Source organism: Ostrinia nubilalis, chromosome 14, assembly GCF_963855985.1.
Source record: "Ostrinia nubilalis chromosome 14, ilOstNubi1.1, whole genome shotgun sequence".
NCBI classification, from domain to species: Eukaryota; Metazoa; Arthropoda; class Insecta; order Lepidoptera; family Crambidae; genus Ostrinia; species Ostrinia nubilalis.
In genome coordinates, this window is record NC_087101.1 from 10,272,501 (window position 1) to 10,296,606 (window position 24,106).

General features: G+C 34.8%; 1 protein-coding gene across 4 annotated transcripts in view; it reads right to left on the reverse strand.

Moving 5' to 3' along the window:
* The window catches only part of LOC135078128 (uncharacterized), a 51,588-nt gene that overhangs the window by 26,882 nt on the left and 600 nt on the right, over window positions 1-24,106 (reverse strand). For 3 of the 4 annotated variants that reach the window (XM_063972712.1, XM_063972711.1, XM_063972713.1), the window contains exon 1: window positions 12,818-12,899. The exons of the other annotated variant lie outside the window; for it this stretch is intronic. In XM_063972712.1, coding sequence (XP_063828782.1) covers window positions 12,818-12,866 — 49 coding nt within the window. In that variant the 5' untranslated portion in view covers window positions 12,867-12,899. Of the gene's footprint in view, window positions 1-12,817; window positions 12,900-24,106 lie in introns of those variants that run through there. 4 annotated transcript variants of the gene reach the window in all.

Below are 24,106 nucleotides of genomic sequence, written 5' to 3' on the forward strand. Positions count from 1 at the left end.
TTCATATTATGTATTTATATATAATATGATTGGCCGTGGCCTAGTCTCTACATTTTTACGAGTAACATATCAGAGCTTGTACCTACTATTATCTTGCTTGTATTAATATACTTGCTTTTATTAAACTGGACTTTTACCTTGTTCAGTGGAACATAAAACATTAATTTAGGTATTAGTTCATCTTTACTTCGGGAAGTGTCCCGGAGTTTATTGAAATATGGATAAAGTCAGTTATGAGTAAATGCAATGTAGAGCTACTGTGTTATCTTGGAAAGAAGCTTTTTACCAAATACTAGCGGCCGCCCGCGACTTCGTACGCGTGGATCCCGTTTTATCCCCTTCATATATCTTACGCGGTTTAAATTTTTTCATACAAATGTTTTTTCCCGCTAACTCCCGTTCCCGTAGGAATTTTGCAATATCCTGTTGTAACTAAGCTTTAAGTTTACTAAGGTACCTGCATGCCAAATTTCAAGCGTCTAACTTAAGCGGTTTAGATTTTTCATACAAAAGGATTTTCCCACTTATTCCCGTTCCCGTGGGAATTCCTAAGTATATGTACTATAACCTGCCCAGGAGTATGAAGAATAATTGTACTAAGTTTTGTTAAAATCCGTCGAGTAGTTTTTGTTTCTATAAGGAACATACCTACAGACAGACAGACAGACAAAAATTTTACTGATTGCATTTTTGGCATCAGTATCGATCACTAATCACCCCCTGATAGTTATTTTAAAAATATATTTCATGTACAGAATTGACCTCTCTACAAATTTATTATAAGTACAGGGTGTTAGGTAAATGGGTATATGAGCCGACACTAGCCCATGTTAACATGGTCATATAAATGGTATGGTGAAGTCAGAAATTTGATATCATCATTTGAATTTTTTTAATTTTCATACAAAATAAATTTTATAAAATCGGATTTGTATGAAAATTAAAATAATTAAAATGCAGATATCAATTTTCTGACTTCACCATACCATTTATATGACCATGTTAACATGGGCTAGTGTCGGCTCATATACCCATTTACCTAACACCCTGTATAGATTTGGCACTCGCTGTGACATTGTTGCTTGTTTCTAGTGAATTGAAGCGGAAAACGTTTTCATACCACGAAAATAAAATAAATTGAAGTTTTAAACTCCCAACTACTAACAATGGATTCGCTTGAACGTGTAGAACGGTTTTGCCCAACAAATTGATTACGTTTAATACCTACTCTATGTCGCACAAGTCTATAACAGACGAGTATTTTTTATTTTGCTTTCTGTCTTAGGTCGTCATTTGAATAACGTGTAAAACAGTCGTGTATTCTGCAAGCAACTTAATTGATTTCCAAATCCGACTTATCAAGTGACGTAGGGTATCTTACTGTCCTCTCTCGTACTATGACTTTGATTGTAATTATTGTTAAAAGTTATCAATCAAATTTCGACACGCGCTACAGTTCATCCCCAATATAGTGTCGGTGCGACTGTACTATATACAATGCGACAAACGATCCATCGGTCTTCAAAATCGTTTTATTGCCGATGGTACCTACACGTGTCTGTCTACAAGATTAACGAGCGTGCATTGTATGATGCAACAGGCCACTATTTGTCTAGCAGCACAGCGGGCGCCTCCGCTGGTGGTAAGCATGTTTACGATGATGCTACACTATTTAGGTTGGCACGTAAAAGCCACGCAATATTTTGATTAAACGCACTATATTGCTATTATAGTTTAATTAGAGAACGCACTAACCACCAATTTGAATGTTGTCGGTTATGTTATAATATCGCGTGGTTTATGAGCGCGTCTTATAAGGCGCTATCAAGTCCGTGTTTACAAAATCTTGCTAGGTTCCTATTTTTTCTTTTGTAATCAAAAAAAATAATGACACGCCTTTACTTGTAATCATAAAGTTAATAATGCCATCATCCTGTCATATCTCACATCCCATCTCTCTTTGTTTATAATCTGGATTGGTTTGGAGTTTATTTCGAGTATAATATCTTAAACATGTCAGATATCCAATTTCTCAATTTGCAGAATATCCTTTCATCTACGTAGAACCTGTCGTGTTTACAAAAGCGATGTCTTAATAAAGGTAATCCAATTTATTCGATACATAATGTAATGTTCTTTATATGTCTATCATTGCTACGCTATTAAGGTAAAAAAAGCAAAAAATAAAGTTTAATTTCAACATGCCTTTGAATGTAGATTAGTGTTCCACTTTGTGGAGAATTTTTATACATTTTTGTAAAAAGAGAAGTATACATTTTCCTGGAATATCTTTGTTCGTTGTTTTTTGTGGGAGTTTTGACACGTAGTTAGGAAAGCCGGATTTTTTTCTTAATTCGTATGACCTCTTGGGTTGACGATCTCCATTTACTCGGATAAACATTCTAAATATAATTTTCTAGAAAATACAGTAAGGTAATATAAAACTAATTTATTTCTCTCGAGTTAGGTCTCAGTGAATAACTCAATGAAAGAAACCAGCGTTGGTCAATAATAAAATTCTTTGAAATCAAGAAAAGTTTTTGCTATGGCACACTTCTTAGTTAAATTTCTTTTTATATTAACATTAGGTAGCTAGTTACTGTTTAAGTCCCTAGAGAACTTCTTACCATACTAAGTTATAAAAAATGAGGTTAGTATCAGGTTGGCTATCACGTCTCCAGTTCGACATATCAATTTGATTTCATAAGGAAGTTGAGGATCAAGACAAATGGAATTGTCATGTGTTTCTCAGGGGACTCAATTTCTCTTCATCAGATTACTAACAAACGACAATATGAGGGATTGAGCAGACCCTCGTCAATGCAAACGATCAGTGTCCAATGACTGGTTTGATATGAAACAATTTCTTACGAATGATGTCACTGGACTAATTTGATACTAGCCGATTTTCTTTGTAGCTTCATAAGTAGGTAGTAAGGTCAATTTAATATTTTATTGAGCGAAATGTCATTTATTTACAGCGATATTTTTGCTTGATATTTGTTAGAGCAATTCGAGGGTTGCAGACGTCATTTCATTCATACCACGAAGGCACTATTAATTGAGTGGTATAGGTAATTCAGGTGTTCGGCTTCGGGAAATCTGTTAGAAAGAAATTTCACTCTTGCGTTTGTGTTAATTTTAAGTAGTTACTTACTTGTGCATTTTAACAATTTCAGCCAAGCGCTTTGGGATTTTTTTTAACATGTCTCTTTATTTATTTAAACTTTTGCACATACAAGTTACTCGTATGTAAGTACAGTGGCGGACTCAATGCCGGGTGGCATTTTCTATAGTAAGTCTACCATGAAAGAGCAAACGCTCATAAAACTCTAACGAGAGCACACTTTCGGAATAATTAAATAAAAATGTTTGATACTATAATACTGAGGAGAAGGGTCTATATTTAGGCTCTGCACTATTTTTTATGTACTGTTTTCTTTTGTAAGTAAGACTTCTTTTACAAGAGTTCAAGGCTTTCTACTTTGTACGCGGGAAAGATAATTAAAACTCAAAGGCTCATCTAAGTGCATGGGAAATGCTCAAGGCTGTAGGCTAAGCCTGATTAATTTTGCATTTACTGTAAGTTCAAGACTCTATTAAAGATCAGTATAGAGTATTGGCATAGCTTTACCAATATGAATATTTATTTAACAAACATTATCTACCAAAACTTTACTAATAGGGGCTTTTACCTAGATGTAAAATATTTTTGTTTTTTAGCTGCATGAAGCAAGAGCTTCAGATTAAAAGTTGGCAATTGTTAAAATTGAGACTGGTGCCTAATGGTGAGTTAAACCTTCTAACTTCAAATTATGTATTAAATACACTTAAAACATTAACTGTCATAATTATAAACGAAAATTATAAAGGTCTACAAGGAAGCGTTCTACTCCCTTTTACCCTAAAAGTATCGCTTCGATAGCATTTAAAAGTTGTTATCTCAAACTTAATCGCTATCCTTTGAAAGCGATTGCGCTTGACTGAAGAAAGTCAACTTTCTTGGTATCAGTCTAGTCAGTACATTTCCGGTGATTTTGATACTTGATGGCTGACTACAGCTCGATACATTTTGTATTCTTTGAATTATAAATGTTTATGGAGGTTCTGCATTACATTTATTTTCTGTTTTTCTCCATCCAAAGATGCTTCAAAGAGCTAACGCAACGAAGCAAATCACTCGTAAATTTCGCGCGAATTAATCTGAATGAAGTTGATATCACATATTGCGTTCCTCGAACTGTACTACCTACATCTTTTTCCTGTCATACTTGAAAGGACGTCCAGATGTTGTCAACATGCGGTTTTCGCAGAATAATGTAGAGACGTTTTAACCATCATTTGGGTACATACACAATCAAATTGCATCTGTTAGAGCAATATAAGGTGAAACTGTATTTTGCTAGTTAAATTAAACTGGGTTTTACATAGGTAGAGTCATAATTTTACAGCAATTATTTCAAACAACTTTTTGATAACTTAATCGGAAGAACACAAATGATGCTTAGATTTATAGATAGAGGCAGATACCGACATATTATTATCCAGATAAGCACTGTGTCAACTGTTCAAATAGGTACTGATAAGATGTCAAACTAATTTTTTACAGAAACACGAATTATGAAAGGGTAACTTCATTAAATAATTATGTGCGTCCATGTTACAGAGTGTGAGTCATGTGACATTATAAAAGTTTGCCCGAAATAAGCTATTATAACATTTATGAAGAAGTCCGAGGGTTTTGGGAAGCCCAATGAAAATGTTTGGTCACGCATATGAGTGGGTATTTATCTGATATCAACGCCTCAGCGGGATGCGACATATTGTCCATAACGTGACTTTTATGTCCGCGTTTAATGAAATGATAAGTGTGGCGAAAGAGATCACGCACAGTATGATAGAAATCATTAATATATGTTATGTAGGAAGGTAGTTATTGAAAATAGTTTTACTATGTCGTCTATCACAGTTTTGTTTGAATAGTCCTATGATTATATTACTAAAATCTCACATATCATTTACAAAACATTACTTTGCATGACACTATACATACATTTCAATTCGTATGTTCTCCCCTCTAACATGAAAATTTTTCCTCCATTCATTCTGACGTCAACAACAAAATCATACAGAATTAAACAAATTGTCAAACTGAAACTTCCTGTCATTATAAATAGACGACATCATGGTGGTGGTTTTATTATAACGAGTAGTGATTTTAATTCACTTAGTTGTAAAACCGCCCAAATACGTACGAGCCGATTACCCTACCGCTATTTTTACCTGTGTTATTTGCTTTACAATAAGGTTTTGTAGTAACAAAAATAATATGCGGAAGCTATACTCAATGTCCTTACTTCGTATTGGCTTAGTTTTCCTGACATCTCGGTAAAATGTTAGTTAACTTTTTTTACTTTGGCTGGCTTAATGATACTGGTCAAGAAAAAACAAATCTAAATACTGATAACATAGAATACAGATTGATAAAATTCTGAATTTAGGTATAGGTACATGGTGATTGGCATTATTTTAAAATAAGACTCTACATACAAAGTAGGTTAATTTACATTCACCAAATAATATGAGACAAATCCAATATAATCCTATAGGTAACTAAGTAAGTACGAGTACTAAGTCTGAATTCGATATTGTTTGGTGGTGATATTATTAGAGGTTCATAATAGTTATTTTCAGTACATTTAGTTGTACAAATAGATTCAGCTTTAATATCATGAGTTTACGACGAGATTTAATTGAAATATTCGTAATAATTACTAGATATCTATATTATCTATCTATGTTCAGATCAAGTTACAGTCTCATTAACGAAGTAGACATTGAAAGACAATACATGAATTTTCTTTATGTGGTCATCAATTACATAGCGAAATTCTCACGTCCGAAATACCGCAGTGTCTCAAGTCAAAAGTATTTGACCAGTGTGTGTTGCCAGTGATGGTGTATGGCTCTGAGACGTGGTCGCTTACTATGGGCCTCATAAGAAGGCTCAAGGTCACCCAAAGAGCGATGGAGCGTGCTATGCTCGGAGTTTCCCTGCGTGATCGAATCAGAAATGAGGAGATCCGTAGGAGAACCAGAGTGACTGACATAGCCCGCAGAATCGCTAAAATCAAGTGGCAGTGGGCGGGGCACATAGCTCGAAGAGCTGATGGCCGCTGGGGCAGGAAAGTTCTTGAGTGGCGACCACGAGCTGGAAGACGTAGCGTGGAAAGGCCTCCCACTAAGTGGACCGACGATCTGGTGAAGGTCGCGGGAAGTACCTGGATGCAAGCGGCGCAGGACCGGTCTTTGTGGAAATCCTTGGGGGAGGCCTTTGTCCAGCAGTGGACGTCTTTCGGCTGAAACGAACGAACGAACAATTACATAGACATAGTTATTATCAAAATTACAATTAAGGATCAAATAATTAAACTGGTTTCTTTACTTTCGTAGGTAGGCACTCTATGTATTCAGCGTCTCTTTAAGCAGTCCACACACCAAACCCAACGACATAAGTCGTCGACTTTTGACATGTTGCCAAAACTCATAGAAAGTACAAGTCGTCGACAGGATTCTCTAGAAATAAAGCCGTCGGGTTTGGTGTGTAGAGTCCTTTATATGGATTACCTATAAGAACTTTTGATTAATTTGAAAGCGAAATTGGAAGCATCGTAAATAGCCCGTGGCGTACGAAGTTTGATTAATGTGCACAATCACAGGAAAGGTTTAATTCACTCAATTGGGATTTCAAATAGAAGTAGGGTTAAAAATATACTGAATAATGATACTTAAGGTAAGTGCCCCCTACTTCGGTATATTAAGGCTCTTACGACTTTAACATTTTATTTAAAAATAACCAAGCATGATATCAGTATGAAAGCTTTTGTATGCTAAACTTTGGTCTTTTGACAGTAAGTTAATACATAATTTATAGTTATATAGTTTGAACTTTTTTTTATATTAATTGTTCTGCGGACCTCTTGTTTGGATCCTGTTTCGTGACAAAATTTTGCTCTGTTTCTAAGTTCGTGAACTCATGTCCCCTATTTCGGGATAAGGTTTTATGCATACAGTTAGGATATTTTAATAGTGATTAAAGGTTTAATAAATTTAAAAACGATAATAAAAATTTAGAATAAAATAATTATGTGAAATTGACGATATTACTTACCTGAAATATTCATAAGAAATAATGTGAGTCTAGTACAATATTTTGATTTGTTCATTCTAACAATATGTGAAAATATTCATATAACCATTAGAAATGTAGGGGGGGGGGAACTTAACCCCCCCCCCCCCCTCGTACCCATAAAATTTAGATTTGTTATTTCTAGCGATATGTGAAAATATTAATATTAACCATTAGAAATGTGGCGGGGACTTACCCCCCCCCCCCCTTCGTACCCATAAAATTTTGATTTGTAACCCCCCCCCCCCCCTTCGTACCCATAAAATTTTGATTTGTAACCCCCCCCCCCCCTTCGTACCCATAAAATTTTGATTTGTAACCCCCCCCCCCCCTTAATCCCACCTCTGAAGCTGTTTCAAGTGAGGGTAGCCCCCCCCCCCCCTCCCCCCTGAAAATAATCCCAGATACGCCAGTGACTCATAATAAAAAGTAAGTAATTAATTAATTTCTTAGGTAGGTAAGTATTAAAAACTAAAAAATATGTCGATTTCTTTGATGGTGTGTGTCATAAAAGTACCTAACACCATACATTTATATATCACGAACTTGGAAAAAAGTAACAATAATACGGTTCCTTGTTTCGTGATACTGATTATGCCAAATTCCCCAAGTAAAATTCATGGATTATTGTCAAAATGTGTCAATTAACTATTATCTATCCCATATACAATACAAATAAACAAAGATAAATAAAACAAATCGAAATAAAACCAAAATTATGCTGGTTCTACTTATGCTAATTTATCTTAAAATTGGTCATATATGTGAACTTCAAACTCGTGTCATATAAATTCTAGTGAACGAAACATATACCGAATTTAGGTCATGAGAAACTTAAATAAATGCATTATTTGTTTCATAACTTACATTTTAACTATCATAAATAATTATTTAAAAACCAAGCATCAAAATGTTATCCATAATATCCTTGAATCGGTAGTGTCACGAAATAGGGGACACCCGAAAAATAATATGTACGCTATTTCGTGAGTCAATTAATCGCAATTTTAAAGGAATTCTACGTTTTCATATAACTTTTTTCTAAGCCAAATCAATTGTCAAGGAACACATGAAACCACTATTACAAGTTTTATTTAAATGGACGTTCCTTCGCCTTTTTATAAGCTTAAGAAGTTGGAGCGCTAACCTTACGGTGAGAGCAACCTTTGCAAGCCGCACGGCTGTTTTTGGCTCTCTGAGAGTTTGAAGCTTCGTATTGCTCTCATTTTTGGCGCCACAATGTTGGTACTTGGTTTTTTAGATAGCTTAAATAATAGAGTTTTCGTAGTAATGAAGAATTTTTATAAATAATATTCCATTTGCTTATTATTTGAGCTAGAAAAAAAACTTACGAACTTACGTACTATCACGAACTAGTAGCCGTTTACCTTATGTATGTAAAAACTTTATGCCTATTTGCGGAAAATAAATTATTGTTAAGTTGTGTTGCCTGTATAAAAATGACAGAAAAACACAAAATGGCAACAATATCTTAAGGTTACGAATTTAAAGGTTAAAGTTCTGGTCGAGAAGAGCGTCTCCCAGCACACCTAGATGCGAATAACTCTAGAAAATATCATCGTTACTTATGTAGTTGTGTTCAAAGTGTTTCACCACAGCCAGCAACGTTAAACCTAGGCTTAGAATTTATGGATTGTGCTAATAAATCATTGTTGAAAGAATATGCACATCCATAGGTGTTCAGGGGATAATTGTAAATCGATCAACGAAATTGTGGTGAATTACCAGGAATTATATAAATACAGCGCATTGCAACAGTTCGTTGCTTTGCCTCAAACACCAAAATATTTACACAATCTTCCATTTCTGAATGAGATGTTTAAAATTTCACACGGAACTGCCGCCTGTAAGCCCATTTATTAAGGAATTTTGGGGAAAAATTCCGAAGCTTGTTTGCACAATTATCCTTAGAAGGAATGCGTGAATATGTATTATTTTTGGTTTGATGTTATTATTTTTGGATATGTTAACAAAGATATTTTAATTGTTCCCATAAGTTTTGATGGTACCTACCTATATAGGCACAAATTACAAAAGTTTTATGTGCAAAACTCGGCCAGGACCTACTTATTAAAGAAGTCACATTAAAGAAAATAAATAAAAAAGATTCTTCTATTAAATTTTGATTGTGAAAAGCTGCTAAGCTAACCTTAGAACGTAGTTTAGCAAGTTGCGCGGTCTAGTTACTTTAAATTAATGAAGCTACGAAAATTAGTCTTTATATTACGCATGTTGTCAACAGTTGTAACTCGCGTTAGTAGCTAAAATTCAACTTAATTAGTGTAAGACACAAGATAAATGTCGTTGACAGTCGGGACTATAAGTCAAGTAGAAGAAACATTAAGGCTGAGTTGCACCATCTTATTTAAGCTTTAACATACACCAAAATCTGTCAAACTCCATAGAGAAAACACCGATTATTGTCATAGTTTCGGTTAAAGTATGTTGGTGTAACTCAGCCTAAAACAAAATTGATTTTTTAGAAGAGTTTTCTCGTTTTCTTTTCTCGCACACAAAGAAAGCCATCTCCGTTTGCCTAACATTATAATTCGAGCCTATACAGGACTTATCATGCAAGAATTTACTATTCAAATGAATTCCGATTCGGTTTCTCCCAGATTTGCTAATCTGGTTTAATCTCACTAAAATCTGACTAATGTTTTTAATCTTCGGACGTATCGGAATTAATAAGCATATCTTAGGGATAGCTTTAAGTCGTGATTGGGGATCTTGTGCGTCATTGGCGTAGGAGATAATCGCCCGTTGATGTCTGAGATTAGCCGGATCACTAACAAGTATTTATTACCACGCCTATACGGTCCAGGGTGACTTAGAAAATGTGAGGGTCCGGAAGAAAAGGTTTATTAATACAAATGATAAGAGCACATTGCCAAAATAAACGCGTCATTACTCCTACTGACAAAGGTAAGTTTTATGGAGTGTGAAGCTTTAGTAAAACTATCTTTTAAAAACTACACATTTTCAAATGAAAAAAACCTCTAAGGTAAATAATTATGGCTAGAGCTTCATCCAATCGATTTAGAGGTAGTAATTACGTATTTTCTAGTTGGAAAAATGTCTTTGAGGTACAGAAAATTCTGAGAATTGACCTAAGTAAGTACTTCCATTACCTAGCTGTGAAAGATAAGATATTTATACCATCTACTACGAGTAGGTATACAGTAGCTATTATAATTTCAAGCAAAAAGAAGGTGGTGAGCTACCATAGTACAATGGCGCGATTTTAATTATGCTCCCGGGATAACTCATTGTTTGTTTTTAAACCTGTCCCAAAACCTACTTTCTACAAAAATAGAACCAACTTTTTGTTACAATATATTCTTTTGACGGCAAATTTAATTTAACCTGTCACGGTTTAAAAGAACTTGGAGGATTTAAAAGAAACTTTTTTTTAAATTTAACTTCGATCCGTGCAGTTCAGTTTTAGGGGCTTATTCCACTATTCCCAATGGGGATTGTCAATGGACAATCCCCGTCAACGGGGATTAGTGAACTTTTTGTTAACTATTCCCCGTTTTATTAGGATTTTATTTTAACATTATAAGCTCCCATTGCCGTTAACTTTTTGTGCACTATTCCCCGTTGACGGGGATTGTCAATGGGGAATAATGGAATAAGCCGTTTTAGGCGATCGTACAGAGGATATTTGAGAAGGTAGCTAAGCCACCTCTGAATTTACATGCATGAATTTGGCAATTGGTAGTTAAGACAATAAAGCATTGTGCAAATACTACCCCTATTGGGTTGTACCCGTAAAATCACAAGGGTCCCGGACAGGTTGAATCGTCAATTGATTTAATAATGAATCAGTATTGGACGTAACTATTACATTAATCATTTCGGCAGTGGGTGTGTTATTATTAGACTTATAAATGAATAGTAATAGGTATAGGACGAAACCTGCTTTTAGTAATCCTACTATCAATTACTTTTTTTAAGTCTTTATAACGAGTTTACTTCAATAAATTCTCTTTTTTCAATCATTTTAACTATAAATACCACTAACATTTAAATAATAATGATCATAATAATGACCAGCTCGCACTAAGCGTTTCGATGACTCTTTTATAATGCGAACAGCTAGGGACTGGAATTCGTTGCCTGCTGCTGTCTTTCCCGAAAACTATAATCCGGGCCTCTTCAAGGCGAGAGTGAATAAGCACTTACAGGGCAGATATGTACCATCCTAGACTGCATCCCACTTAACATCAGGTGCGATTGTGGTCAAATACCTGCCTTGTTATGCATAAAAAAAAATCATTGTTTTTCAAACGACTTCTCTTGTCATTTCTACCAGTATTAAGTAGGTAGATGAAAATTATATGTTGGTGGCAACTACCATAAGTAAGTACATAGTTACAGAAAAATAATGAACAAATATTTTGTTTTTCATGCTACTTGTGTGTCAATGTGTTTTGCAAATAAATCATTTATCTATCTATCTATCTACTTACTTGGAATAAAATATGTGTGTTTTTATTACTCACATTTAAGCATAACATTTTATTTTGAAGATAAAAGGATAGAAAATTTTCCATCACAGTGGAAAAGTTCATTAGGTCACCATTGTTTAGAATTTATGGAAAGGTACAGAATTTAGGATACATTTTCAAGTCATGCACATTAATAGGGTTGTATTATTTTTGTTCATAACAGTAGTTAACGAAACATTAGTGTTTAGTTACTGCGTCATTATTTATTTAACAATTTTATTTTAGAAAAGTAGTAATAGTTTAGTAGTAGTTCTACTTATTAACACTTAGTTAATAAGTAGAACTTCGATATTGTTTGTTTAATTTTTTTCAATCTAGTTTTTACAATTTTATTAATAAAGTTTAGTAACATAATGGAAATTGTGTAGAAAGTTAGAAAAAAATAATTTGCGAAAGATGTGTACAAAAAAGTGTGTTAATTTTTACGGCGTTTGGTTAATTTTTGGTACTGTTTTTCTAATTTATTTGATTAATACCGCAAACAAAAACAATTGCTGTTTGCATGAATCAGTCGTAAAAGAACAAATATTTAAGTAAGCTTATTAATTTTTTAGAGGATACCTTTTGCCCGCAGTTGTTACTCCGGTTTAGTTTATTACACAAACAAATGCAAGGGAAGTAGGAACAAATTCTGGCTAAATGTTTAACTAAGGGGCAAATATTTTAGTTAGGTACAGTTTAGGTAACTATTGTGGGTTCCTAACGGTTGGTAGCCAACAGGTGGGCCCTTAGCTTCGAGTTCCAAAAACTTATCAGCGATTATAATTTGAACAATTTGTGTGATTATCATAATCGATCCAACTGTAGAGATTTACGATGAAATAAAAAGTAGATCAGATTTGTAGATTGCTGTTACAATAGTAAGTATGCTTTAAAAAGTTTTAAAAGTTCTGTAAAAGTTTAAAAATACCTACCTAATATTTATAATAATGTAATTTTCACTTACTTCAAAGCTGCCATAATCACTACATTATTAATTACGAAAAAAACAAATGAGACCTAAAAATTAGCCCGCCAAATTTTGAATTTCGAATATGCCAAAGAGGAAAAATTTGAATGCCACAGAAAAAAATTAAGAAAAAGTTTCACTAACCGGCCAGTAGCACGGCGAGCACCGCGGTCGTGCAGGCTGCTGGCGTCATCGTGTTGCGAATGCCGTGTCTGGGGCGGCCGCCCGCCTTTTAGCTACGGGGCGAACCGCCCCGGCTGTAGAGCGTAACCGCTTGCGCGTTACGCACATACGCTAGAATCATAATAAATACTTAATATGATTTATTCACGTTTTGTTTCATAAATGTACATAAAGGATTAGTATGTCAAATATTTATTAGATAACAAATTACTCGTTACTTGAAGATAAAATATTATTATTAAATATCTACACTAATATTATAAAGAGGAAAACTTTGTTTGTTTGTTTGTTTGTTTGTTTGTTTGTTTGTTTGTTTAGTTGTAATGGATAGGCTCAAAAACTACTGAACCGATTTTAAAAATTCTTTTACCATTCGAAAGCTACATAACTCATGAGTAACATAGGCTAGATTTTATTTTGGAAAACAATAGGGTCCCGTAAAATATTTGGGATTTTCATAAGACGTGGAAAAGCGCCATCTATCGTCATTGCTTAAAATCTTCTTGCGCCTGACAAAAATTTTTGAGGTACGTAAATATTCATGAAGGCAAAGCTGTCAAACGCCATCTATCGACATCATTAGTAACTAAATATTACATGGTACTATGAATAGCGCTGTTCGTAAATAATATTGAAAATTTAATAAATAAAGATATTTTATGTAATTGAACCATTCACTGTATGTATAGCCTGACCAGGAACTTAAAAACCCTGGCGGAGAGGCGCGTCAATTGCATTTGATAGTGCAACACTGAGTACAGTCGTACCTGTGTTAAATTAATAGGCTAACTTTATGTACCAGGATTCAGGATTACGGGTTAATTTGATATTTTCATAAATTAACGAAAACATATTATTATAGGTAACCTGGTTTAAATAAATTAAATAAAACCACCAATCGAGCAAGTAGGATTTATTTTATTGTTCATCAATAATCAAATTCAGAACTTGAATATTCAACTGCAATGTCTGCTCATGAACGCTTCAAACTCGGTACTTCTTTCCCAATTCCATAAAATTCAACACTCAGAAAGTGACAAAAATTTTTAGAATAGGTAGTTGAAACAAACCACAGCAAATTTTCATAGTGGACTGTACTATACGATAAACATATCAGTCAATTTGACAACCTTTGTCGGAAACATTATTCAATGAAAATATTGTCCGAACCCTTAGTATTTCTCTTCGACAAATATTTTAACACATTGTGAACCACTTTTCTTTCACGACTATAAAAAGATTTTAGCAATTTAATTCACAAAATCAGTTGCGTACATTTTAAATAAAGTTTGTTTACACTTTGACAGCAATAGACTGACATGCAAGGTGACATGTCAATGAAGTTTTCAGTTACTGTTGCCATTAAAAGAAATTAGTACCATTAGTTTTCCGCAACATGGCGAGGGTTTTTATGTTCCTGGTCGGGCTATACCTATTTGAATCATTCACTGTGTTTAAACGAGCAAGTCAGTGTTAATTAGTGACTTTTTACAAACTTCCTTGCAAATTCTTACTATGTGTCGCCATCTACCGAGATGAATATTAGGGTACGGTTCAGCGGCGGACAAATGGGATGGGCGCGTGGGCGATTGTAGTTAAATAGGATAAGAATTACTTCGTTTTTATTTTCTGTAATGTAATTTGTTAGTTTTTTGGTAGGGTCTTTATTTTAATTACTTAGGTTGGTAGGTACTTACTTATTTGATTTTAATGATAATTACTATAGGTACGTATAATTTTAGTAGAAAGAAAGGTTTTTGAATGACTAAGTGACTCACTCACTCATCACGAAGTCTCAGAAACTACAAGTCTCACTGGCTAATCAAAGCCGTTAGAACGTAGGTAGTCACTAAGACGAAATTTTGCAAAATTCAACCCTTATGGGAGTTAAAAAGGGGGTTGGAAGTCTGTATTGCAGTCCTCGGTTTTTAAAGTAAGAGACTTGAAAGTTAAAATGTACGCTCACTATGATCTCTAGATATTGTGGAGGTGTACATAATATACTGCTCGGTACACTGTGGTACTGTGTACACATCGGTTTGCTGACGATATTGTGGACATGGCAGAATCGTTGGAAGATCTTGGAACAATGCTCGAAGACCTTAATCGATTTTCCTAACAGGTAGGCCTGAGGGCGAACATGGACAAAACGAAGCTTATGTCGAATGTCCATGTTGCGCCCTACCCAGTTTCAGTTGGGAGCTCAATTCTCGAGATTGTCGACAAGTTGGTATGTCTACCTCGGACAAACGATCCAGCTAGGTAGGTCCAATTTCGAGAAGGAGGTCAATCGTCGAATCCAACTCGGCTGGGCAGCGTTCGGGAAACTACGCAACATCTTTTCGTCCAAAATACCTCAATGCCTGAAGACTAGAGTGTATAACCAATATGTGTTACCAGTGATAACTTATGGCATGGAAACGTGGCCTCTCACTATAGGCCGTATACAGAAGCTCAGTTGCACAGCGTGCTATGGAGAGGGCTATACCTACTTGGTGTTTCTTTGCGAGATCGAATCAGAAATAAGGAGATCCGTAAACGAACCAAAGTCGCTGACATAGCCCAACAGATTAGCAAGCTGAAATGGCAATGGGCAGGGCACATAGTACGCAGAACTGATGGCCGATGGGACAGAATGGTTCTGGAACGGAGGCCGCGTACCGGAAAACGTAGCGTGGGACTTCCACCTACAAGGTGGACCGACGACATCGTAAAGGTAGCAGGGAAGCGCTGGACGCAGGCCGCTTCCAATCGATCAACATGGAAAGCATTGGGGGAGGCCTATGTTCAGCAGTGGACGTCCTATGGCAGAAATGGTGGTGGTGGTGGTGGTACATATACTGAAAATGTATCATTAGAAATCAACCACGCACGGGGGCTAAGGAGATAAAAGGAGGGTTGGAAGTTTATATTATGAAAGTCCTATGTGTTTAAAGTAAGAGAGTTGAAATTTAAAATGTATGCGCTATAGATGCTAAGAGCGGATTTTACGAAACTCCACCCCTAGTGGAGTAAAACGAGGTCCACGCGTACGAAGTCGCGGGCGGCCGCTAGTACTGAAATAAAAAGATGTTTTTTTACAGAAAAATGTTTCCAAGATCCTATTTTGTAGCCACTGCTTTTACGTCCATATCCAATAAGAATTATAGGTTTATTTTTTCAATATTTTGATCAGGATTAGTGGATATAGTAATGTGTAATTATGGAATTAATTTATAACATTGAAAACATTATTAAAAACATATTCGCAACTATCCACCAAGCCATCCACAAGCTAATTAATTTAAGAATTTGAAAATTATACAGTTTGGGTTGTACGCATAAATTACGTTCTAGGTCCACAACATGCGTCGCCCACCATAACACCCGAAGACAACAAAAAGATCGCGACCTTTATTTATGAGTAATTATGGCCATTTTTTACATTCCCATACATCATGAATATCCGATTTGATAGCAAATTGCATTTTTTGCGTGTCCAATGATCGGGCACAAGGATCGCGACGATGTTTAGAATAGATGTTTCGGTATTGAATGGATTAAGAATTTCCGATCGTATTTAATCACGAATTAGGTCGTCCAAATCTTGATCAAAATTGACACAGCATTTGATTTCGATGAAAAGTAGGAAAAAAACTTTCAACACTCGTTAATGATTTTGTCAAGTATAATTATGATAATTAAGGTATGTGAGTGTAAATCCTTTCACAGTACCTATAAGCCTTGGTGGCATCACTTGCTATTTTTTGTTCTTCGTGTTGTTAGGTTATTCCACAATATCGACGTAAATTGACTGAGCTAGTATTTTTGCGGGAATACAAGAGTAGGGAATTAGGTACGTACACTGAATTCGAAGAAATAATTTGATAGGCAGAAACTTATAGGAAACTGCTTTAAGTAGGCATATTCAGTAATTTTTTTCCTAATTTAATCTTTGTTAAATAGTAAAATGAAATAAACAAGCAAATATTCTGTATCACATAAAATAAAAGACGTGAATTTAACGTGCATCAGGACTGATTTTAGTCAATTTTTATTAGCATTTTATAAATTACTATTTTTTATTATTTCTTGTTTTTTATCGTTAAAATATTTTGTATAATTAAATAAAAAAATCATACGACTTCTGTCTGATACGAGCCGCGTTACGTCTTCCCTCGTAGACTACGGCGACTACGGCGACTACGGCGTAGCATTCTGCGTGGTTAGGGTTGCCAGGCGTCCGGCTTTAGCCGGACATGTTTGGCTTTTTAGGGACTTGTCCGTCCAAATATTGCCTTGTCCGGCCTGTCCGGCTTTTGTTAGGCTTTTTATTTGGTTGCCGCGCCAGGCGAAAGTCGAGCCGCAGAATCATATGAAGCGCACGCATCAGGATGTTGGTTAGCAACCGATGATGATATTACTCAGTCATGACCTGACACTAATTACACCCCCCCCCCCCCGTCACATGTCCGGCTTTTAGGGTAAAATGTCCGGCCAAATGAAGCACAAAGTCCGGCTTTTGTGATTTTGGACCTGGCAACCCTATGCGTGGTAGCTACGAAGGCATTTGATATTGCACCTATCTTAATCACTTGTTGCAATGAAATAAATGCGTCCACTTCAGTAAAAGTACTTAACTTCACAAACTCAAATCCTGACTTAGAATCAAAAGATGACTGAGAAAGCTTAAATCCCTACAAATATTATAAATGCGAAAGTAACTCTGTCTGTCACGGTTTCACGCCTAAACCACTGAACTCATTTTGATGAAATTTGGCATAGCGATAGTTTGAGTCCCGGGAACGGATAAAGGATAGTTTTTATCCCGGTTTTTGAAACAGGAACGCGCGCGATAAACCTTTTCTGTGACAGCCAAAATTTCACGCGGGTGAAGCCGCGGGCATAAGCTAGTTAATTATAATTCACAAAGACATTGAGAATACTACGAGTGTGCATAATGTGCGCTTAAAGTCTACCCACACACAGATATTTATCAACGAAATGTGCCTAATAATATCCTGACAAAAAGTCCGTGTCCTATACGACATATAGGATCTTGGAGTATAAATCATGTGTGGTGTGAGTAGTACAAAAGCTCAGTGGGCTTACAGCCAGCGTGGGAGAGCCTGCACTCGCGACACGCCCACTGGTAAACCTACTAAAATGTGTGCTACAACTAAAGACTTCTGAGTATAGTCACAGGTATAGTTCTTGAACTTACGAAGGCGACTGAGCTTTACTTTTGTGTGTACATGCACAGAACGATGTGTAATGTCTATCAAAACTTGAAAAACGAACAGTAGCGAGCCACCACACCATGTAAAGCTCACTAAAAATAGTGTAAAGGCGGGGGCGCAATTTGAAGTTGAAGAACTAAGAAGTCATCTCAAAGTGACTTAACGTCAAATTTTTATTCAACTTTGCAACTACTTACACTATAGTAAACAAACGCTACACAACCAAAGATTTCAGAACTATTCAGAATATTTATTAATTTGACAAAAAATCTCTCCTTTGTAGACTAGATCATTTGTAAAATGCAGAATACTTCCTTGTTTATACTACCTATTCACTTAACGCAGAATTGGAACGATATTTACCAATAAATTACCTATTTCTTGTACTTTTTTTCAGTGAGATCCATTCAGGCGTTCAAAGGCTCTTTAAAGTTATCGCTTTTGCCGAATAGGCTACCTAAGTATGTTGTGAAAAAGCAATCCTTAGAAGTGCCATCATTTTATACTGGTGCGAAAGCTTTTGATTAGTATGTCGATAAAAATATTTCTCGTTAAGTCGCAGGCGAGTCGCATCGAATTAAAATAAAAACATAATATGTACGGTAGAGCTATGGCTACACAATTTAAGATGTAATACGTTCCTAAAAATTACTTATTATTCTATTTGTATACTTGTGTCAGGAGTTCAGGACATACCGAAATACTATCTAGTTGGTTTGTATCGAACAAATCGTTTCATTTGTACAATAAAATCGAATATTCCAGTTTAGAGTATGTGAGTGTATACTTAGAGACTATGTTGTTTACATGTAAATAGTAAAATTTTATTTTAACGTTTTTCCAGGACTCTGTCCCATGCTTAGAACTTAAGTTCGTTAAAGAATTATATTGAAAACTAAAATTAATATGATTGCAGCCAACTTCAAAGAAACAGCGCAGGAAGCTTAGGACCTTATAACATAAAATGTCTTTCATAAATTTCAAGTAAATTCATTTAAAAATTGTGATCGCTCTATTAATACCGGCTTCAGTATCCCAAGAAACTGTCAAAGAACTAGTAAATCCTAGCAAAAACGCAACTTTGAAACGGGCACTCATTAGTAAGGGTTTAAGGACGTCAGGGAAAATTAAAAGTGCAACATTTTATTTTTACCCATACTGTATGGGTAAAAATAAAATGTTGCACTAAATAATGTTGTACTTTCAGAGGAAGAAAAATGTATGGGCCATACATTTTTCTTCCTCTGAAAGTACCAAAGTAACTTCTGAGATATATTTAAGCTCGATATTGCAAATCGAACATGAAACGTGATAAAAATAGCGGTTTCAGAAACCAAAAGGTGTGATTTATGTACTAAGATAGCTTTTAACCAAAACTTATTGTGCTTAGAAAAGCATCATTGTCTAAAAAGGTCATTATTTGTGTGAATTACGCCTACATATCGTTTAGAATACCTATATCAACACTTGTCTGTTCTTGACAATATTGTAAGGGTAATATTGTAGGTAGGTATTGGGCACTGACTCATTTAGAACAATAGAACAACCTACGAGTTCAATTCAAGGAAAATTATGAGATTCTCAAACCTACCTACATATTCAATCATAAGGCATTAATTATTATTTTATCCCAACTGCGGATATCCCGATGTTTACTGACAATAAAATAAAACATAGTTAAACTTACTGTTTTCATTATTAAAATATTCGTGCACTTGTATTTGATGTGCTTATAAGTCAACTAGGTTTATACGGAAAGTTTTCTGCAAAAAGAAAAAGTCTACACGAGTTTTATTTTATGGTCACGAACCATAATTGTCGGCCGTTTGGTGTAGTGGTTCGTAACGGATTACTATTCCGGAGGTTGCGGGTTCGATTCCCGCACAGTATACAAACATTTGTGTGCATGAACATATTTGTTTGTATTGGACTGGGTGTTTTCTATGTATAATATGTATTTACAAAAAAAAAGTATTTAAGTATGTTTATATCCGTTGTCTAGTACCCATAGTACAAGCTTTGCTTAGTTTGGGACTAGAAGCGCAGTGTAAAATGTCCAAGGATATTTATTTATATTTATTTAAGTATTTATTATTTATAATGGTTCACAGAGAAGTTGTATTATCGACAATATTTACGCTTCAGAGAGGAACGAATAGCGTTAAATTAGTAATATTTTCGTAAAAACAAGACATTTAAGTTGGACAAAGTTAGATCTTCTCTTACTGTAAATAAAACTGAATTCAAATATTTGTAGCTCACGTCGCACATCCAATCACCGAAAACCCAAACTGAAAATTGACTAATTAATCTTCAACCACACGTTGGTGTGGCGGAATTGTCTTTAAGCAGCCACAGGAGCGTTTTGCTTCTTTAAGATGTTTTCCAACTACTTACCTGATGCTTGAAATGTAGGTGTACAGTATTTCAGTCGGTATTCTATCTATTCTAGCTTTAAGAAATGGTTTGGTTTATTTTTAGGGTTCCGTACCTCAAAAGGAAGAACGGAACCCTTATAGTAGAATTATGTTAAAGGTACGGTTTAAGTTAGTACTGCATACAACTAACAAGTATTTAATTATAGATAAGAACTTAAACTGCTAAACAAAAAACTTTTACTTGGTCCAATATTTCAGTTTAAGTATAAATGAAAATGAATTATTTGGAAAAATAATTTACAAAAACGAAAGTAAAATTATTCCGCGGACTTAATTTGTTTTTTTTTTAGAGAAGCGCGTGTAATTTTGGTGTCACTTTTCCCGCTAAAAATGTAAGGTCGCCTGACGCATTGTTCAGGGAAAACGTTAACCTTTTAATTAGGTACATTGGAAACATTTAATAATTTACGCCTAAGCATTTTTATTCTTCACAGTAGGCTACTAAACACTTAATTAAGTAATTGGCACTTTCCTATTTGTTAAAACAAACAAGATCGCTATTCAATTACACCTTACAGTTTGAATAAAGGTTAGTTTTTAAACTTTAAAGCCTAAGGTCAGGTCAATCATTAATTGCAGTTTTATAAATTAATTACCCTTCTAGTTCGGTTTATTGATATGGTTACCTAAGACGATTGGTCACATTTCTCTATTTTCATAAAATTTTGTTTTCAAGCAGTTTTATACAAAAAAAAGTTTAAAGTTCCGACGACGTCTGTGTGGCTCTGAAAGGGTCGAGAAGTTAAAACAAAGGTGCCTTAATGGCTTTGTTTTTTATTGTAGGTAAGACTTTACTTTAAAATACGCCAGAATTTTGCAACTTACAACACAAAACTACGTCCTTAATGGGGACACAAAACAATTTTCTATTTTAATACACTCGACATCAAATAAATCGCACCTCCCGCGACAAGCATTTTCAAACGTATGCTTCCCCACTTCCCACCAATATTGGCACCATTTGAAAGCCTAGTTCTAACCTTCATTTCATTAAAGGAAAAGTTTTTACCCCAAAAATGTGTCATTAGAAGGATCCAGAGTCACTTCTTCAAAAAATAGGTAGTTACGCTAGAGCCAACTTTTATGGCTATAAAACTGTTAAGTTGGGATTAATCGCTATCCATCTGTTAAAGAGGACACGTGAGATCATTATTTGGTTTTATAACCATAAAAATTGGTCTAATTGATCCCATAGGTGGGCCCAAAGTGAGGTATTTTTTTCAAGTCACATTTATGGTATATGTTAATAATTTATTAAGAAATTAAATGTGTTTTTCTTTAAGGGTATTTATTGGGCTTTCAAATAACACCAATATTGTTGGGGCACCATGATTGTGTCAGAAGAAAATCGTTAAAGTTCGCGTCGCGGAAGGTGCGGTTTATTTGATGTTGAGTATATTTACAACTTGTATGGTTTTACGCCTACACTATTGTTCTGTATAGGTACTTTTGTGTCGTAAGGCTTGATGTTTAAGAAATCCCTTTTATGAGGAATAAGTATCGAGCTGATATGTACCTACAACTACGATATGATTTCAAATTAGACATACCTAAATGGTGTCCCAAGTTTTGATATGATACGGTACAAGAATTCTTTAAAACTTTTTTTATTGTTATTTTATCAATACTCGTTTTTCCCGGATACGAAAGCCAAACTTTTTTTATGGAAAATTTTAACAGAAATACCGAGAACGCACTTAAGTTTTCTTTATAAGCTGTTAAAAACTATTATAAAGATAATTGTACATTTAGTACGAACATTTTTTTTGCTTGATTGCATAAAATATTATATTTCATTTTCAAAGCATTTTGTAAGATCTACCAGCAGAAAGCTTAACCGAATGTGGGAGGGCTCCCCTATTCACCACTAACTAATCCCTTCCGTGATTCTTTGTTGTAACCTTTATAACACAATATTTTCTTAAAAATAAAGATGACCTTTCGAAATGATGAACTCTTTAAATATTTCACAATCCAAGTTTTGAATGAAGTCAAAGTCGAGGTTCATAAAACTCTAAGGCTGAATGGAGTTTTCTAAAAGAGGGTTCAAAGACCTGTTTATTGATACGAAGCTCAAAAGTTAGTTCAACTCAAACATAAAGCCCTTATTTACTTAGTTAGTTAAACTTAACTTAATAGGTAATTCGACCAATCATAGAATTAAAACTATACTTAAATGTTTAAAACTTTAGAAAACTTCTTCATAAAACAAAATCTGTAAAAACTACGCAATTTTATTTTACATTTATTTATTAAAAATAAAAAGCTTGAATTCATTTAGTCTTTATTTTACAAAGCTAGGTCAGGTTCTTTTGAAGATATTGAAGATTTTCTAACTGATCCTTTTTCATTGCGGTCCAGTTTAAAGTATTCTAAGGCTGAGTTGCACCACCTAACTTTGACTGTAACTGTGATGATAACCGGTGTTTTTTTGACAGATTTTGACGTTTGTTAAAGTTAAAGTAAGATGGTGCAACCCAGCCATAGTAGGTAATTTTCTGACAGTGTTCTAGTGACGAGCTACCATAGCACGTACTAAAATTCTGCATCAAAAGTCAACAGCTATGAACAGAATGACCGATGTAAGTATCATCCCTTCTCTATCGCTAAGCTGCTTTCTGCTAACGTGCACCGTAAACTACGAGGCATTTAAATTTTAAGTGCCTGCCTCCATTAGTCTGGGCTTTACTGTTGACTTTTCTAGTCCTGTATCTATGTTATGTATCGTTCTGTAAACCAAGGTTTCTGAATGTTCCTTTAAAAATCTGAATAAGTAGAAACGTATTTTTCATTCTAAAATAATTGAATCAAAATACAAAAACCTTTGTTAAAAAATCTGATTATTATTATCATCATCATCATCTCAGCCATAGGACGTCCACTGCTGAGCATAGGCCTTCCCCAATGCTTTCCATGTTACCCGGTTGGTACGGGCCTGCGTCCAGCGCTTTCCTGCTACCTTTATGATGTCGTCACCCTTGTGGGTGGATTATTATTATGCCTCTAACTAACCTCTATTAACCGCTTGAGTCCCAGACGGCATTCATTAATGTCATAACAATTGATTATCTATTGTGTAGATTCGCGGGCCTTGAAGGATTAATCGAATCCATGGTTAGAATAACCTGCTATCTATGTTAAAAGTAGGTAAGTTTGATTTTGATAGATACGTAAATAGTTTTGTAACTAGGTACTTACATCATGAGAAGTTGATGAAGTTTGGGTATTCACAGTAGATTACTTTTCCGTAAATCATCACACTATCTATGAAGGTACTTATAATATTAGTAAATTATTTTTCACAAGTCAATATAGATACCATTTCAGAATCGATCATATGAAGCACTGTATTGGCAATCAAAACTTTTTTAATTTAATATTTGTTTGCGTATTTTCTTCGATATTCATGTAGGTAGGGATAACGTAACGGTTCATTTGTATGTCGTACGTGACCGAAGTCAGCTTCAAAGATAAGTACGAGTAATGATGATATTAAAGCAATTTATTACCTGAATACTCTGTATTTATTCCTTTTAAATGTATTAATGCCACGGATCTATCTTATTAGACTTCTGATTGATAGACGATTGCCG